Source organism: Acartia tonsa, chromosome 1 (genome assembly GCF_053477335.1).
Source record: "Acartia tonsa isolate MP-2025a chromosome 1, ASM5347733v1, whole genome shotgun sequence".
NCBI lineage: Eukaryota > Metazoa > Arthropoda > Copepoda > Calanoida > Acartiidae > Acartia > Acartia tonsa.
Window position 1 is genome coordinate 53,609,398 of NC_137260.1, and position 20,086 is coordinate 53,629,483.

The 20,086-nt window shown below is 31.0% G+C and overlaps 1 protein-coding gene across 2 annotated transcripts in view; it reads right to left on the reverse strand.

The window, feature by feature from the left end:
- Positions 1 to 2,399: 2,399 nt before the first annotated feature.
- Positions 2,400 to 20,086, reverse strand: part of LOC145331599 (uncharacterized) — a 68,943-nt gene continuing 51,256 nt past the window's right edge. For both annotated transcript variants that reach the window (XM_080176352.1, XM_080176363.1), the window contains 4 exons: positions 19,761 to 19,889; positions 7,627 to 7,720; positions 4,425 to 4,505; positions 2,400 to 4,312 (listed from right to left, as the gene is read on the reverse strand). In XM_080176352.1, coding sequence (XP_080032478.1) covers positions 3,311 to 4,312; positions 4,425 to 4,505; positions 7,627 to 7,720; positions 19,761 to 19,889 — 1,306 coding nt within the window. In that variant the 3' untranslated portion in view covers positions 2,400 to 3,310. The remainder of the gene's footprint in view (positions 4,313 to 4,424; positions 4,506 to 7,626; positions 7,721 to 19,760; positions 19,890 to 20,086) is intronic.

The window sequence follows — 20,086 nt, forward strand, 5'->3', positions numbered from 1 at the left end:
TGTGTTTTAAGACTGTAATACAGGAGTAGAATGCTAAAATTTAAAATGGCAGTTGCTCTAATATCATACAATATGAAATTGTTAAGAAATGGCTGCAAAACTGCTGTTGCCGCCAAAAACTGGTAATCCCCTGAAAAAAATTTAGCTTGTTCTTAATTAATTAGACAATTTTGAAAAACGTTAAGGCTCAATGAGTAAAAACAATGTCCTAGTTGGACCCAAGCATAACTGAGATAAGCAAGCCTATAGTAGAAACCAATCCATTGCTTTGAGCTAAGAAGGAAGGCACAAATTACGGGTAAGACGGTACTAACCACTACCGCACGTAGTATAGCTAGATATCTTATGCTCAAATGCAGATTTTCACAGCCATATTTAAAGTTTTAATTTGTTCTTTAGAAGCTACCAATACAAAAAAATGTATTTCCAAAATTTTAATGAATATTATTTTTCAAGGGGAAAAAGTTTCCAAATTGCATGGCAACCATGTTATATCCTACTATTACTGGCTGTACTCTGTGTACAGCTGATATAACAGCTGATCCTAAACATTTCAAATGTTCAGAAGTTACAATAGGATTAGGAAAAATATGTTCTTTAACATACTGTGATTATTTGATGTAAAGTGACTCTAGAGATGCAAAATGATTTGTATTGACTCAAATTTTATAGTACAGTAGAAGTGCTTGCTTAAAGCGCGGTGCTTTCACTTACATTTAATAAAAACTATATAGGTGAGTCCGTTATATAACTAACCAGAGCGTTTAGATTCATTCAGATTTATATACTTATGTTGAAACAAAATAAATTCACCGGTATTTAAAACAAAACTATTTGTCTAAAAATAGGTACGTTCTAACCGATATAAAAGTTCTCATTAAAAATAAATCACTAGTAAAATGCATTAAATGTGTCAAATCATAGATAAAAATAGATTAATTTATAATTTTAAAGAATTTTCAACACAATCACATACACACAACTACAACAAACCATCGATGGCACAGAATTGGCGGGGAGGTAGATACAGAGACAACAACTTTTAAAAATTCAAATTTTAATTTTTAATTATTTACTATATTATTGTAAAAATATTAAAAAATTCAAATCAAGCACCATATTTAACGTATTACAAAGTAATTACATATCAAATTGTGAACTTTTAATTTAGAATAAGTTAGAAATATAAATTGCAAAATTTTAAAAACAGGTTGACAGCTCTGTTCTATTTGGAATGGGAGTGTAAATGCCGCGCAACAGATTTAACAATTCAAAAGTTGTCTGCTAGCAGACAATAATACAAATTCAAAACAAACAAATTAGCAATTAAAAATATTGTGCGACTGCGATCAGTTTTAGCAGGAATTTTACTTTCTTTGAGATAGACAAACTATCTGTCAATCCCCAGATTTTTTTCTTTAAAAACTAAAATTGAAAGTGGAAGGTCGACGACAATGGCTCCCTTCACTTTACTGCCTCTAGGGGCAAAATTTCGAAACCAAAAGACCCTATCAATAGGCCTTGGGATGGTTTTCAGCTATTTGATTTTTAAATTTAAGATGGTTCTTGTATAATTTATGCTTAATGGCAGATTCTTTTATGGAGCAACGTATTATACATAAAAAGAACCATTATTTTGCCTGAGCTAAAGATTTCAATATGTACTGAATCGATTGAGTTTTCTGTTTTAGGAAAGCTTTACCTATGTCTCGGGATGGTTTAAGGTATTCATTTTAAGATTTAAGCCTTGGGATAGCGTAAGGATATTTTTATGCCCATCTCTCATCTGTTTGATTAAAGACCCCAAGGAAGTTCGGGGTAAAGGGGTTTTTCCCCCCAAGAAAAATTTTAGTTTACACCCCCTTTCCAAATCTTTGAAAACTCTTAATTCATTGTGTCCGATATTCCAATTTTTTTGTAGGTAAAAGTATGAAAATTAGATTTGTGTTTGTAAATGAAAGGACAATTATCTATTTTTGATTTTCTCTGCTTCTTTTGAAGAAAAATTGTCGATTTCTTATATGAAAGTTTCCCTTTATAAAGAGCATCTAATAAACAACTTACTGGGTCAGTCAGTCCGTCTATCATGAGACAATAAACATTAATATTTTGATGAAGGTTTCGTGATTTTACATTTATCTTAATATCTTATCTTGCACACATACTTGTCATTTTTTCTCTTTTTTTATGGCTACTGAACATTTGCTTGGTAATTCACTCTCTGTTGTCAATCCATGATTTTTTGTGCTTCGCTACTAATGTATGTTTTAATCCTTGCAGAAATTTTATTTGTTTTACTTAAATGTTTTTCTTTCAAACACGATAGGTAAATTTGAGTACATTCTATAAAGGAATTATAAAAAATAAATATCAATAATGAAAATAAAAAACAACAACAACAAAGTTAAAATGATTTATTTAAAGCAATATAATACATTAAGCAGGATTGGCAGTGTGTACAAAAATGCCCTTATAGGTAATACAGGTTAGTTATGCATGCTAGGATCAATTAAGGATTATATTTGTAGGATTTGTATTAAGGATACAGGATTAGGTTAGGATTATAGGATAGGAGGAGAAGAGGATATAGGATTGTAGTATAACATATACTAACTAGGATTTATAATTTGAAGTATAGGAAACATGCATGTTCTAAAGATCAGAGTATATATGTATAAATTCCTTTCATAACAAAAGGGTACGAATGAATTTAAGCAGGTCCCGACTAGTAGTAACATTTGTGTTAGGGTTAATGTAACATCAAGATTTTGACTGATTCCATGGAGATTTTCTGGATTTAAAGCATCAGATTATTGTTTTGATAATGTTATGCAGATACAGACTATATTATGTACAAAAAATGCAAAGTCTATCCTCTTCTTTGGATAAGACCAGATTTCAGGAAAAAGTCCCAGTTGTTGAATTTTGGACTGCTCTCAGGCCTGGCGCGTTCTGATAATGAAGGTTTATTAGCCTTGCCTAAAGAGAAATTTTTAACACATTTTAAAAGTTATTAAGATGAGTATATACCCAACTCATGCATACTTACATAACAATACATACAGTATATAAATACATTTTGATTGTTAGTTACGTTTGCATTCACGGCTTTGAAATGGTAACGTTAGTTTAAGAGCTATGCCTAATAATGATTGTGTAATTTATTTTAATAAAATATTTTGATTTTGATTATGGTAACTGAAGATGGTAATTTCAATATTAAGCATAGCTCTGCTAAACACTTAGATTCACTTTGTATACGTATTTATGGTTAACAATTTCAAATTTGTATGTATTAATTTGGAATCTTTTAATTGGTTAAAAATTCCGTTCCTGCTGAAACTCCAGAAGATTCAAAGTTAGGAATAAACTGCCTGGATCCTCTTCTTGGTGGAGTAAGGTTGGACGGGGATGATCTTGCGCTTCCATAGCCAGGCAGGTCATCTTCTTCTGGGGGCAGATAGGAGTTATCTGGTTGTGGTGGTGGCGCATAGCAATCAGGATCGTAGTTGCACTCAGGAATATGACATTGCACCTCACATCTGCCATTAGTCTGGAAGCCGGGTCTGCAGGACAGTGGACACGCTGGGGGTGTGTTTGTTGTTGTAGTAGGAGCAGGTGTGGGCCTTGGTGGAGGTGGTGGTGGAGGGGGGTTGTATATTGGAGGAGGAGGGGCATTACAGTCAGGATCATATCCACACTCAGGAATATCACACTCAGGCTGGCACTGGTTGTTACGTTGGAATCCAGGTCTGCAGCTCAGGGGACAAGCAGGTGGAGTTGTTGTTGTTGGTGTGCAACGGCCACAGAGATTAGCATACTGCTCACATCTGGGATCACAAATGCCTCTGGCGATGGAATCTTCACAGTGTCTAGGGCACACTTCAGCAACTGCAGGTTCACGGTTAGAATCAGCTCCGTTATAATTGTCCAATGGTTCAAGTCCAGATTCGGGAGAAGGTGTATAACACCATTTCTTGATAACAGGCTTTTTAACCTTTCTGGGGTTGGTCTGGGAGCGAGTACACACCTCTTTTGGAACATCAACACAGTTTTCTCTTGGCTTCAGCTGGGGAACAAGCTTAGTGACATGCTTGCACTCAACTCTTGGCTCCAAGCTACATTCCTCCTCAGGCTTTTCAGAGGTGATGGTCTTGGTCTTCTCAAAGCACTCCTCAGGACCAGCAACCAGAGGGCAGGAGCTTGGTCCACAAATCTCGACAGGAACCTTGTTACAGGCAGTTTGGGGGGTGTATTTGGTCACTGACTTCTTGGACACGTCACATCTTTCAATGGGCCAGTTGGAGCATTCCTAAACATTAATTACATCAGATGTATTATAAGTTAACATTGAAAGATATTTTGTTTCATTTTATTTGAAGTTTAAGAAGTTAAAGAACTTTGATTTATGTATATTAAGCTACCTGACTGGTAGTGTATCCATTGACAACCTCATTACACTTCTGTTCAATTTCTGTTCTACATTCAGCTACATCATCTTCAACCTAAACAAAAAATACAGTGTACATTACAACGGTTCAGCAATAAGTGACATCCTTTTTGATAATAAAATCAGACTACAAATGTTCATAACATTAAAGGAGGAAATGAAAAGCATTTACATTATGTGTGTAATTAACCATTTAATATTAATAGACAGATTTTTAAAAAAATAATTACCTAGTCTAAGCAAAGAATTTAAAGTGACAAAAAAAGACTAAAACCTAATAGACGAAACAAACATAAACCAATTTGAGATATGTAACAATTCCATTCTCAAACTATTAGATATTCACTAGAAAAATCACACTATTTTAATGCGTGTAAAAACCAGTTTTGTAAATGTATAATTTCTTGTGGAAAAATTTAACTTTTGTAAAAACTTCAAATTAAATGAAATAGCTCTAAAAGTAATTAAAATGCCAAACCATATTGAATTATTCTCCAAAACAAGTGCAAGAAAGTCCATCAAAAGTCAATTTGGACAGAGACAGGCCTGTCAAATTAAAACTCTGCACTAAGCAAAATATGCGTCTTGAATTTGTTGAAACTTGCTTCAGGGCAAATATTTCTTGTACCAGTAAAATGATGTTAATTTACTGTTTTAATTGGTTTTACGTGTTTTCTGTAGATTTACATCTGGGTGCGCCCTAAAGATTTAAGATTTGAGGAAAATTGGGGGGAAAAGATCGGATGGATGGTTGATTTATTGAATCTAGTAAAAAGATTGGAAAGATTTTCTTCTTTTGATTAATTAATGGAAAATAGGAAGATTTATCAACCTCAAATATTGATTTGAATCAGTGTTCTTCAGTTTGGGGGTGTAAAATTTTATCAAATGCTATTTTAGACAGTTGTACCCGGTTAAGAAAAATCGAGGGGCCGAAGTCTAAGCCAACAAAAAAGGAATAGTAATATTACATTTAATAAAACTAGCGGATGTGCCCCTAGCACCTAGGGGCTCTGTATTCAGAAAGGGCATGTTAGAAAAATATAACAAAACCATCCCAAGAACTAAATCTTAAAATAAAATTGTCTAAAACTTTCACAAGACCTATGCGAAGCTTACCTAAAATAGAGAACCCAATTAGTGTAGTAGATATTAAGATCTTAAGCTTCAGACAAAAATCTCATGATACTTTTTATACTAGGATTAAGCAGTGCACTTACATTGAGGAAGAAAACCAAGGCAAAATTCTTAATTGGAGTCAAGTGCAATAATTATGATGCTTCGCCAAAAAAATATTGTTAGGTGGCTGTGCATAAAAATGAATGAGCGACAAGGTAAAACAAAACAAGGATGAAACATTCCATGGTTAAAAAGTGTTCTTTTTCCAAATCATTTCTTAATAACAAAAAGGTAAAGTTTTTACAGATTCTTTAAGATTTACTGTACTTATTTTGACAAGAGAATTATGATTCTAAAGTCCACAAAAAGACTTTAAAACTATCAAAAATAGCCAAAAGCCACTCCAGTTTAAGTCCAATCAGCAAGTCCAATCAGCAGGTTATTACACGTTTATTGACATTTAGAGTTTAGATAACCAAATATATATGCAGAAAGAATAGCAAACTACAATAAAGTGAAATCTGATTTTAATCTTTTGCATCCTATGGAAGTAAACTGTATAAAAGGAAATCCAATAAAAGTTGTGTGTTAGTTAGATCTTACCAAGATTTTAGATCATGCAATCATAAAGTCACATTACTACCACACTAATCTTTACATGATAGAGTTTTATAATAGATTAAGTCTTTTATTTCCCTAGAATCTCTATGATTTGTTTTTTTTTTAAAGTTAAGATTTTTAATATTGTAAATTTATTTAGATTTGATACTATACTTTTCTCTTCTTGAATTATATTTTGAAGAAGATTTAAGCCTTAACAAGGGGCCGGGTTTATCCAAAAAGTAGCATGAGTATGTCTGTCTATCTGTACTGAGAGATCTCGCTTTTACAGTGTAGGTCAAGTGAAGGTTTATAACTATTTCATAATCGCCCCTAGAAAAGAATACCCCGTCCCAAAAAATTGAAAGTTCAATGTTCTCCCACCTCAAGTACGCATAGAGTCCTCTAGGAGAGTATTTGCTAATACTCAATTTTTTGACAAATTGATTATAAAGCTAAGGACAACTAGTTCTCTATTCTAAAGTCTTTTTTTCCCATAACAAACGTATAGGCTGTAACAAAATTATACTGTGTGCAGACTGATGATGTTTTACAAAAGTTCATTTTTGTAATTAAAGCTACCCCCCCCCCCCTTTTTTCATGTTTATTGGCCTCCCGTTAAAAGCTTTAATCTACATAGCCTTACAGCACATATATGAAACTTGAGGATATCATCAGAAATAAGAAATATCCAAAAAGTTAAATAGACTAAAAATAATAGTTGGAAGGGGGGGGGGGGGTACAGGAAAAAAGGTTGCTATTACTATGAAGCCTTTTACTCCAAAATCACAAAACATTTACAAATAAAGTAAAATTTTTTCTAATAATTAAATTTAAGTGGAAAGAGTAAGGTTTTTTCACAATAAAAGGGAATATCTCAATGAATTTTGCATATTGAACTAGTAACATCCTCTGCTTGCAAAGCTCCTACTGGTTTAATTTTATGGGTAATTGGAATAAATTATTATATATTCAAATTATTTGCATAATGTCTTCTATAGACCACCACTGAATATAATCAAATATCTCAAGAGGGCTTAAATAACTTTTTTCCCTGAAAAACTATAAATTATTTGTATTATATTAAACAAAACAAAAAATAATGCCAATAACCTAAATCTTCATAAAATTCTAATTGTTGGTGCCTGATATATTATAAGAATGTCTCACCAGAAAATAGTTCTTTAGTTGGTTAAAATGTCATAGACATTATATCACCTCTAATTAAGATAGAAGGAAGATTCAGTAATAGTTATTTATTGCATCGTATTATAACAGCTTTCCGCGGATATTAAATTAGAAAATTAAAACCAAATTGGTATTTATGTCATGATTTTTAATTAATATTTGGAAAAATTGTCTGTAATAAAATGCTATACATGATAATTAAATATGAACCTGTTCTAATCCAGCGGATATTAATTAGTTTTGAAGCCATACTGAAAAATAATATTTACCTGATGTTCATGTTGAGTAGTTTCGCACTCGGAAATATACTCAGTGTTACAGACAGTGGGGCCTGCGGCGGCACAGTCCTTGATCAGAGTACCTCTGAAAATAGATTAAATATGTCATGTCTTGTTACAAATGTATGTAAAAGGGTCCATACTAAATGTTATTGTTATTTGGTTAATTCATCCTAAAACTCTTTTTAATTATTATTTGAAATAGCGTATAGTGTCCAATAAAAATGACGTCATACAATACAAATGACCAATGATAGGCAAGTATACAATTTACCATTAGTCAATTACAATGTATACTGACCTATCATTGGTTATTTGTATTGTATGACGTCATTTTTTATTGGACACTATACGCTGTTTCTACTATTGTCTTTCAATCAGAGAAGAAGACTTTATTAAAACTCATCAAAATGCATAAACTAGAAATTTTATTGAGACAAAATGTTGATATTTTAACAGAATCAGAGATTAGGTAATCAAGTAAATAAAAAGCATTGTTGTTTTAATATTTGTGAATAATGAAATGCACTTTCCAGTTTTCTAAACTTTGAACTTTCCCTGACCAGGATAATATTAACATTATTCCAACTTTTGAACCCTGAAGGATTTACTGAGAAGCTCAGCTACTCTTCAAGCCTTTTGCATATGTCTGTTGATTTATTATGCAATTCTTATATAAATGTAACAGGATGTGTTTCTGTCTGTTTCAAAGGATCTTGCTCACAGCTAAACCGTTATGGTTCTCCTTTACAATAGATCCTGGGAAGGTTTACAACTAGTTGGGGGGAGGGTGTCATCTCCATTCCAAGTGAAATTGCTCCTAAATATGCCCCCCCCCCTAACAAATATTTATTTTTAAAAACTAAAATTGCGCTCTAAATATGTATATGTTGGAAATGACAAAGAATAGATGAAGAATAGATGTTAATTTATAGAAATCTAAAATAAATAAGTTAAAAGATTATGCTATTAAACAGTGAGTAATTAGAAATAAATAGAAATGCCCGATACTAAAACTTAAATTTAAAAAAATGTTCTTTTTATTTGACAAAAATGAATAATCTTTTACAATGCAATGTAAAGTACAACTATAAAATTATTTGATGAAATTAATATTTGCATGTTGAAATAAATCCCATCTTGGTTATTGATGTGTCTGTTAGATAAGAAACAGAAATCTCAGGTATTAGAGAACTTGTAAAAAAAATATGACATTTTTTTTCCAATTAACCACTCTCAAATTTATCCACTCTTGGGGGATGGCTGAGGTTTTAGATTGCAATACCGACATAAGAATTTCTACAAAAAAAATTTTCCTTTATTGAAAAATGAGTATTTTTAAAAAAACATTGATTTTTAAATTCTTATTATACAATCGTTTTTAAGAATATAATATTTAATTTTTCTAATATTGATTTTTTTTTCATTCCCCCTGTCCATTATTTCCCTGGTAAGAGGTCTTTATTGCCTACTGCTGAGTTTAATTTTTGAAACAAAAACTTTTAAAAAGCTTGCTTTTCCCCAACGTAAATTGAATACAAATTGATCATTAAAATCTCTTGACATTCCCATAAACTTTTTTTACCCTTACCAATATTGTATTTTATTAAAAAATAGTTCTATTTTTTTTGATAAATATAATTTATTAAAAAATATTAATAGAAATCCTAAAAAATACAAATACAAAAATACAAGGGTCTTCTATAGAAGTAAAATTGGAAGATTAGAGGAAAATTTTGAGTTTTCATAAGATTTTCAACATTTGAAAAGAAATGTCTAAAATAAAGATTGATTTGGATTTGATAGTTAAGCAAGATAATATTGAATGTGATAGATAAGAGATGTTGGCTTTATGACACTTTGAATGCATAGTGTTCATTCAAAAAATCTAAAATTAAAAAAAATGAAGAAAAACTTGATTCTATTTGTGATACAGCATGAGATAGCATCCCATGCATGAGTGTACAGAAGGGTGGTGTCAACACTTCCCTTAAAATTGAAATTGGGGTTGTGGTCTCCCCCCTTTGTCACCTAAATATTGCAGAGTTTGTCAGGTATAACACCAAAATTTTTTAAAAATAAGAATGGCAAATAAAATATTTAGATATTTAGGACTTTATTTGAAGTTTAAATTGGACACTTTATGACCAATCCTAGTTAAGATGAGAAGGCAAGCCTATTGTTACTGCATAATACAAAACAAGGATGACGACATCCATAAGTAGCGAAACACAAAAAAAATGGGAAATTGAATTTTTATACTATTATCTACTAAAAATATGAAAATCGTAGCAAATACATCAAAGATATGGGGAAAAAAGTGAAAAATATCAAAATAGCCAAAAACCTGCAAAAAAGCAGTCCGACCGTCATGAATGTTTTTTAGTTGATTATACTCCTTAATGATGGGAATGTTAACAAAAAGTTTCAGCCATGTATCTTGAATAAGAACCAAGAAAATCACATTCTCCCACTTTGTCTATTATGGACGGACGGTCAGACTGACGGACATTTGGAATTCTACACTAATATAGTAGCTTCGCTACTAAAAATGCAGATACAATATACAAATTTTGGTAAGGCAAATATATGATCTCATGCCGGAGTATGAGCTTTTGGACAGAAATTTGATTTTTTTTCGTAACTGGACAAATTGTCTCAAAAATTAGCCTTATGACGTCATAAAAATGTGTGATTATCCATCCCTTTTTAAAGGTTTTTCTTTCCCACTTCTCTCATCTCCCTCATTTTTATGACGTCACATGGCTGATTTTTGAGACACTTTGTTCAGACATCCTTTCTTTATTTCTTTCCTCTCCTCTCCATTTCTTTCCCTAATTCATAAATATAACCGAACTTTTGCTTTTTGTTTCCCTAAAAAAATATTCACCCATGCTTTACTGTTCAATTATCATTCTTACTAAATTCAAACCGACTTTTATATTTTAATTCTTATTAGCATTCTGTACAAGTTAATTCCTAGAAAAAGTAGAGAAAAATGAGCAATAAAATATGCTAATTTTTCCTGTCTCGCACATGCAAAAAAAAACTGGCGCATATTTGATTTAACCTTTACTTTTGCTAATACGGCTGTCTAGTTCTTGTAAGGAGTGAAGCTACTCTACAGTACCTGGTTTGCGAAACGCTAACTTATTTTCTTAAATAATGGGGTAAAAAAAATTGACTGGAAAGTCCCATTGCGTTGAATTGATTTACAAGATTTCATGGGCCAAATTAGGATTAAGGTTTATTTATAATTCTATTCCTGTAACAAAAATAATAAAAAACAACAGGGAGTTTTCTCTGGACAAAGTCATTCTTGTTTTACCTACACTAGTTACTCTACCTCTTTTATATATTTAACAGACATTTATGTTTAAATCGTGAACAATATTGTAAGAATTTTCTAATTTTACAGCCAGCCTTTATTGCTTCAAATTGAGCTAACAAATAAGAATTATTCACGCTTCAAAATAGTTTCTAAAGTAGTTTTTGAAATGTGTATCTTTAAGACCAAATAATGGCAATTGTAAAGTTACATATGCATAAGTAGCTGGCTTCAATTAAAAAAGTATAGGTACACCCATTTCCAAACATTCCATATTCAACAACACTATGTATAGGTTTACCTATATAATTCACTTATTATGGACGGTCATTGCTCTTTAGAATAAGATTTGAAGTAGGTATTCAAGTAGGTATCTTTTATATACTTTTTGATCTTCATATTTAAACAGAATTCTTAAGGAAGCAAAGGAAATAATGAGACAAAAACTCAATTATGTTCCAAGGTAATGGATATAGAACAAGTGGATATTGTGACTGGAATTATTGTTGTCAGTTTTGGTTGCTAATATAGTCAGTTATTGGTCAATACGTTCCTCACATTGTCAGGGGATGGGATGGGGTAAAGTATTAAATAGTTAAATTAGCCAGCTGAGAGAAACATTTTAATAGACTATGCAAGAATATATCAAAATATCCACGTATTCTCTATATCCATTTCCTAGACATATTTGCTTTAATTTGATTACTGCTGAGATATCATCAAATTTTAAAAGCCCATTGTTTTCCTTTCTTATCAGATCACAACCTCTTTAATACGCACAGTGTCAGGTTTACATGAACAAGGACAATTATGAGTTAAGCAGCAATAACAGTTCCAAAAATATTAAAATCAAAAGAGAAAACAACACTTTTTACAGGAACTTTCAACATATGTGACATATTTTATAAAACTTTTTAAAGAGTTTTTTATGATCAGTGTCGGGCGGCCAGTATTGAAAAGTAGCTGCGCTTCCTATTTATATAATTAGTTTACATTAATCAACTTTATACAGACACTAATTAATTATATTAAGGGGGCTAAACCTTGAATTTTAGGGGTCCTATTTTATTACTACTTTCAATAACGAAACTTTGGGGGACATTGTGCTGTTTATTACACTTGTCCCAAAGGTTAAATAATAATTTATCTTATTCGTTGGCTTAACAACTTTGGCATCTTTTATTAGGTTTTGATTGGTTTGGTCTTTAAGTTGAGTGTTCAAAAATAAATAACCACTAATTGTAATCTACAGGAGGGGTAGTTTTATGTATTATTATTTTGGATGTACATCAACTTATCGGCCATTGTTTTATCGCTTTGATCCCTGTTTTTTTCTTATATAATATTTACATCCACAATTTTAAATGGGTTTTGTAAAATTTTAAGCCTAAGTTAATCCTAACAAAGTGTGAAGTATAAATTACCATAATGTTTATTTCATGAACAACTCATTAAAACAGAAAATAAAGTTTGCTCAGGCTTGAAAATAGGCCTAAAATTTTAAAATCATACATAAAATCATTACCAACTTATGTTAATGTACTTCAGGCGTCATTAAAACAAACCCGAAGGCGATGCAATGATTTGACTTAATTTAGTTTTGATAAAATGTTTACATTCATTAGAAGTATGTTATGAAAACAAACCAGTTCTTAGGCTACAGCATTGCTCTATGTTACAGGTATCTAAAGGGATAAGACAATGGCCGATAAATTGATGTACATTTCTAATGATGATTCACCAAATAACCCCTTCTTTAAATTACAGTTAGTGGTTAAAACGTTTGGAAACTCAACTAAATGAACTAACCAATTAAAATTCATTAACAGTCCCCAAAGTTGTTAAGCCAACGAATAAGAAAACTTTATTATAAGAATTTAGGGACTATTGTAATAAGAAGCCCTATGTCTCTCCCTCCCTGTATAAGTTAGTACAACCAAATCTTTAGTATATGTTATATTATGCTTATTTTGTAGATTTTTCACCAAGGTACAATGAGGCTGGTAGGTAATTTTTTAGCTGGATGTAGGAGAAATTTAAAAGTCTGAAAATTTGATCTAAACACAACGTAGATAGCTGAAGAATTCAGCGTTTCAGGCACAAAGAAAAAAAAGGAACGGAAGCTAAGCTCTGTAAAGAATACCGCCAGTGCAATGTAAAAATGTTTTAAAAGTACTGACGAAAAAAAAACATATTTTATATTAGGAATTGATTGCGTATGTGTATGTTTATAACGTACTTATGGTTGTGAAATATGACTGAACATTAATCAAACCCCCTTAAAAAGAGATGCTTGTGCATTAAAGTGCAGTCTGTCAGAGTGTCAGCATGTCAGTTCTAATGGATTTGTTATGTGGATAAATAAAAATGTATTCAAGGTTTTAAAATTAATTACAAATACCTAAAGCCATCCTTTGCACAAGCTAAGTGACGTGACCTTACAACTATCGAAAAACATATTAGTGACCAAACTTCTATTGAATTAAGTTCCAACAAATATAACAAATAATATAAATCCTTCAATTTTAAAGCGTTTTATCTATAGTTTTTTTTAAAAATAGATAATGGTGTATGAGTATTATGTATTGCAATAATTCTTCTTCAAATAGTATATTAATCCTATGCCATTTATAAAAAGAAACATAAGGACAATAAAGATACTTTATAGAAAAACAAGTATGATAATATTGAATAGCGCATTAATAATAGGATAATACTATACAATTTCAGATGGCAAGAACAAGAGATTACTAGCAGATTAAGCCTAACCGAAATTAAACATTTATTGCACAGATAAAACTGGGAAAACATGTAAATAAACAGGCTAGCAACATTTTTTATGGGAAAAAACTTATTAGCAAAGTATCCAATATTCAAAGAAGATAAATTCATCATTTTTATAAATTTTTAGTGTCGGGCGGACATTCATCTTCATGGACATGTCATAGTTATAGAGTAGCAGTCATGCTAAAATAATCAACAAGAAAAAAAACTTGATTTTCCCCCCTCCTAAAAATTACCCAGCCAAGTGAACTCGGTTGCATTTCAATCTTGTCAAGAAGTAAAGGGGTATTTACCCCTACCATAAAAAGCTTGGACGTATTTATCCTCAACCCTACCTCACATCCAACCCCCCCCCCAAAAAAAAAAAAAAATTGTAAACTATGAAAGGCAGATTTTATCATCAACAAAGACAAATACAACCTTAGTTACAAATTTTTTGAAAGAAAAAATATTTTAGCAAATTTTAAGTAATTATATTTCGTCTTTTTAAACTCAGGTGTGACAAGAGCATTACCACCAATAAATGTATTTATCACCTACAGATGTATTGTAAAGTAGCTTCGCCATAAAACTGGCTAAAAGGATTATTATGTTCAACACTCCCTTACAAGAATAAATCTTTTGTTTTTAGTTTAAAAAGAACAGAAAAGAGTTAATCAGGAGGGAGTGAATAAGGGCATATAAAAATAATCTACAGCCCTTTCTTTTTTGCAATTTTTATAAACTATCAAAGGCAGAATTATACAAAGAAAAATCAATTTGTTGTGCATTGTCTTGTCATGAAGCTCTAAGTAGTGCCTATAAAAAATGACGTCATACAATAAATAATGACCAATGGTAGGCTAATACACGGTCTAAAATACCAATTGCAGGCCAGTATACATTTTTATTGATCGCTGATTGGCCAGTTTGACGTCATTTTTTTTATAGGTACTGTATAAAGCTTCGCTTGTCATTCCCCCCATTCCCTGACAGAATGATTAAACAGTAAATAATTTCTTATTCGTTTATTTGTCATTGGTTGTGCATTTATCAATGAATAAACCTTATTTTTAAAAGCGAAGCTTTTCTATAATTAGGGTCGGTCCGTCCGTCCGTCCGTACGTCCGTCCGTCCGTACGTCCGTCCGTACGTCCGTCCGAGATAGATAGCTTTTATTCGTTAATTTAGGCATGTTAGAATTGTCCTATCGATTTTAAACTTTGCATGATGATTCCTGTAGAAGTTGGGTACGATTTAGAAAGCGTAGCAACTCTATAATCATTACCAGAATGTCCGTACGTCCATTTTAAACATGTTGATTTTTCTACTTTTTTAACAACAAATTTTCAAGTGTTTTAATTATCCGTTTGATCTGATTTTTGGTAAATTGATTCCTGGGACAACAAAGAACAATATTATAAGCGAAGCAACTCTATAATCAAGTCCAAAAATGTAAGTATGTCCATAAACATTATCCTGTTTTTATGCAGTTTTTCAACAAATTTACCTACAATTTTGATTCGACATTTATACATTTATGTTCCGATTTTTCAGTTCAGATACTATACAAGTGTTAATGTCCGTTTGTCCTACCCTTTCAGTGCTTCGCTTTTATGGATGTTGTCATCCTTGTTTATGATCCAACTGCAGTCACAAAAATAGTAAAAACTGAGAAAGTCGGTTTCAAAAGCGAAATATGTAAAGTAAGCAACCATTAAATAGGAAAACTATGTAATTTTGTCTTTACTTTCTACTTTCCTTAAATATATAATTGTTGAAATAGCCTTAATTTCCTATTGCTGAATAAGTTTGTTCTTGTTATTTTTATTTATCGACATTGATTTGTTGCCAAAACAGATCTTTAGTATAGATGTATATACAGACAACTACCTCCCTTCCTTTTTCGAAGACCTCTTTTGTCTGCTTCTAAATTATTTTCTGTTACTTGGATTACTTGGATAAGCAACACTTTTGGTTGATTTTCAATGACCCAATAGAAAGGTTGCACAAGGTGGTTGCATGGGGAGATACAGTTATTTAACCCTTTCTCCCTCTAGTGTTTTACTCTAATGTTGCCAATAAGTAAATTGGCACAAAACCAAAGCATATCTATTACATCAGTATTTGTTTGTTATAAATGTTATTCCAATCACAACCAGCTAATAGTCTAATAAGAAGTTTCCATTTTTAACAAGGATAACAACATTATTTTTTAGCATGGCTTTAGCGAATTAGAAAATCAAAAATACTTCAGATATTGGCTTGTATTATTTATATTAATAGCGGTTACCTAGGGGCGATTTCTCTTGGGAGGGCGGTGGTACCCTCCCCTAAAATAGTTATAAACCTTCCCGAGACCTATGAGAAGCTACCCTGTAAAGGAGAACCTGATCGGTTGAGCGATTAGCGAGATCCTTCGGTACAGACAAACAGACACACAGACTGACAGACAAACATCCTTTTACTTTATTATAAGGATTACTTTTCATTACTTAGGGTCCTTCATTTTATACTTTTAAAGGATGTTAGTTAAAATATTTTGATGATCCATAGATATAACAGAACTTTGTTACCTGACAGACATACAATTAGAAATAAAGAGCAGCCTCGCTATGCAAATATTTCTCATGGTTCACAACCCTCTTTCGAAATGGTACATGGAATAAATAAAGTACTAATTGCGTTAGGAATTTTCTATCCTAATAATCAGAATCAAGACCTACCCCTTAACTTATTTTAGTAAAGGAATTTAACCTGCCAAGGACCAATACTAAGCTTGCTGGACAGAGTAATCCTACAATTTACAAAACATTCTAGACATAATCAAATGGTGCTTTATTATTAGAATATCATGTAAATTATACTAGCGGCAGCGTTACAAGCTCTGTATTTGAATGAGTAAGGAAAGTAGGAAAATAGCCTAAAACAATTCTTAGATATATAGGAATTAAATCGCCTATAACCATCCAGGGACCTATAACTCCATACAATGGAGAACTCAATCGGTATGGTAGTCATCAAAATTCTAGACAAAAAAATTTACAAAAATAGGATATTTTACTTGAAATTTTAAAATTTTTAATCCTGTTGTAATAAAATTTCATACTTGTAAGGGGTTCAGAATTTTTCTTCTTAGTTGAGGAAAATGCACTTTTTTATGGAAAATTGCAAGCTAGCTTAAAATTTATCTTTTTACAGACTTAATCTTTTGATCTTTGGCACAGCTGAATACATTCAGAGAATATCAAGTTTTTCTTTATAAATATTTAGGTAAACATAATCAATTATATCTACTTTTGACATTTTAGATTTTCCTCTCAAACCATTAATTTCATTTTAATAATTTTAGAAGCAAGCTACTCTTAAAGTCTCATGAAACTTATATAAGGTATGGAAAGAAAACACATTTAGTTAAAATAGAACACTAGAGTGTTATACAGAGGAATTTGATATTGGCTTTTTTGCCAATTGTAATAAAAACATCAAATTTTAAAGGAAAAAAAATTAAAAAATCAGAATGTTTTAATTGGATGCATGGACTTTCTGGTAACGATTATAGAGTTGCTACGCTACTCAACTGTTACAAGAATAATTATCCAATTAACAAGAGCTAACCATTACATGCGGACGGACGTACAAGCCCTCATTATAGAAAAGCTTCGATTGAATAAATTATTTAAATCCTTTTAAAATTGCTTGTTTCAATTTGACGTACCCTTACTTGAAAAAGTGGTAAATAAATAATAAATTGATATTTTAATTTAAAACCATTTTCCTTCTTTAAAAATAGACCTCTAGATTAATATGGTTGATATTTAAACTATATTAGATTAAACTTACAACCAGTAAGTAAATACTAGAAAAATATAATAGTCGAGGAGAAACCATGGAAAAAATATTATTCAATTAGACAAGAAATTGGATACTTCAAACACGTAAACCACAAGTTCATATTTCCTTGTGTGTGAGTATGTTTGTGTGTGTGTTCGTGTGTTTGTGTGTGTGTGTTTGTATGTTTTGATTATGAAGAGATATATTGATATGTCAATGTGAGATTATTTTTTTTCTGTCCTGGCATTCGAGCTCCCGTGGCAAAACGAAGATTGGGTTTTTTAAAACTTACAGATTTTAAATGAAGCAAGGATGACAACATCAATTTGTAGCGAAGTACACAAAATTATGGGATGAACAAATTAGCAGATGTTTAGTTAACAATACACGGCTGGACCCTCAGATGTCAAAACTTTATTTTAGTGTTTGGCCAAAATGACTTAGCAATTGTATCTGTAAGTACGTCTAATAACACCCTTTGCTATTTTTAAAATCCTAGAAAATTTTTTTTGCAAGAAAATTGCATAAATTCGCAACCTTTTTTAGAACCACTACATAACTCGAGTTTTAAAACTTTTTATATAAAATCCTTTTTACAAAAAATATCAATAATTACTTAAAATTAAACCTGAAAGAAAAAAAATCTCATTACACGTGTTAATTTGCATGTTTTAGGCCTTTTTTTGAGGAAAGTATAACTTCCACATTTTTGACAATAATATATTTTTTTAACATTTCAAAGTAAAATATAATAAAACTTAAACGATTTTTCTTGAATTATCAGTTGAAAATTTCATCAAACATGCAATTTAAGTGATGAAAATTTAATAAAATCATTTTTTGAATGTTTAGAATTACCAATTTTCTACATTTAAAACAAAATGTTAACAAAATTTAAAAACATTCTAATATATAACTTTAAAAATCAATAACATTTTATAAAATGATGTTTTAAAAAAAAAATCATTAAAAGGTATTAAAATGCATTTTAAGTTGCTTAAAATTAAAACGAGAATATCTTTTTACACTTTATTCTTTGTAATAGAGATTAATCGTCATTTGCTGAAAATGAAACATTTGATAAACTAATTGAATCTTTTTGTGACCATGTTTAAACTTTTTAATTTTTACACTAAGGTGTTTTTTAATGAAAATCTTTGTTGAATTCTCTTTTGCGACAAAAAAAGAAAGGGAATTTTTTACTATTTCTAGGTTATCTTATGTAATTTAAACTATATAATATGAAATAATTTTTAATTGTCTTTCTTTTGAGCCACAAAACACTGTAAAATGTAACATATATGCAAAAATAACAATTTTTTTAATGAATATTATAATATCCTTATATGACATTGCGTCAGAGCTTATTCTTTAGATCATATGTTCATGAAAAGTAGTCATAAACTTGGAGGGTTGCGCTATTTATTAGAATATTAAATAAACTTGAATGGTAAAAATATTAGCATAGCCTTTGTCAATTCAAATGCTTTAGGTATATTATTCGGAAAGTTAGTTAAAAAAGAGAGAATTTGCTGTGTATACTGTTGAAAGACTTTCAAAAATGTAAATTACAAAGCAATCCTAAAAGATCGGGTCATAGGCGAGTCTTAGTCGGGGGTTTTCTGATAGCAAATATTGCGTAATTGGTATACAATGTAAAAAAAAAAACATTTTAAAGAAATTCTTTAAATAAAACCCAACGTGTATTGGCAGTACAAACATCTTAATGCTAGCAGACATATGTTTATCAACATTTGCAGAAAACTATTTCCACAAGAAAAATTATTCAGGTTTCTACTTCACAATTTTAAATATTTCTTTCTAATAAAATGTTTGACATATATCGTATAATCATTTACCAAAAAAAATATTTTGATAATTTAGATTTCAGAGAAGATTAATCCTTTCAAAAAACTAAGACGACATTTTGCATCTTCTGTCATGACATTTTAGAAAAAATATAAAAAACCAAAATTTAGTATGAAAACTATTTTCATAGATTTTTCTGAAGGTATTATCGTATTCTGTGGCTTTGTTATTATCATTTACTTATATCGAAAGTGCCAAACATTGTACCCTAACTTATTCATTTAATAAAAAACTAACCGTGAATACAAAGAAAGAGAATATGCCAAATATATCTAAAAAAAATCTACGAAACCGTAAAAGAGAAGTGTCTTTTTAGGGATAACCGACTAACCTGCAGATGTTAACGGTGACGTTGAACGCTGTTGGGGAGTACTGGATAAAGCAGGACTTCTTGTAGTTGTCCTCACACTCCTCCTCCTGCTGGGCCTCGTACGTTGTTGAGTAGGACGTGTGACACCGCCTGAAAACCAAATGAATTAATGGATATAGATAGAATATATGTGTGTGGATATTATGACAGGGCAAATATTGTCGTCAATTTAGGTTGATAACATGGACATCATTTATTGGTCAGTTCGTACATCCCGTTGTTGGGTTTTGGATGGGTTAATGGGAATGAAAGGGGGGAATCGTTATTTTAGCCAGCTTCAAGTTTTA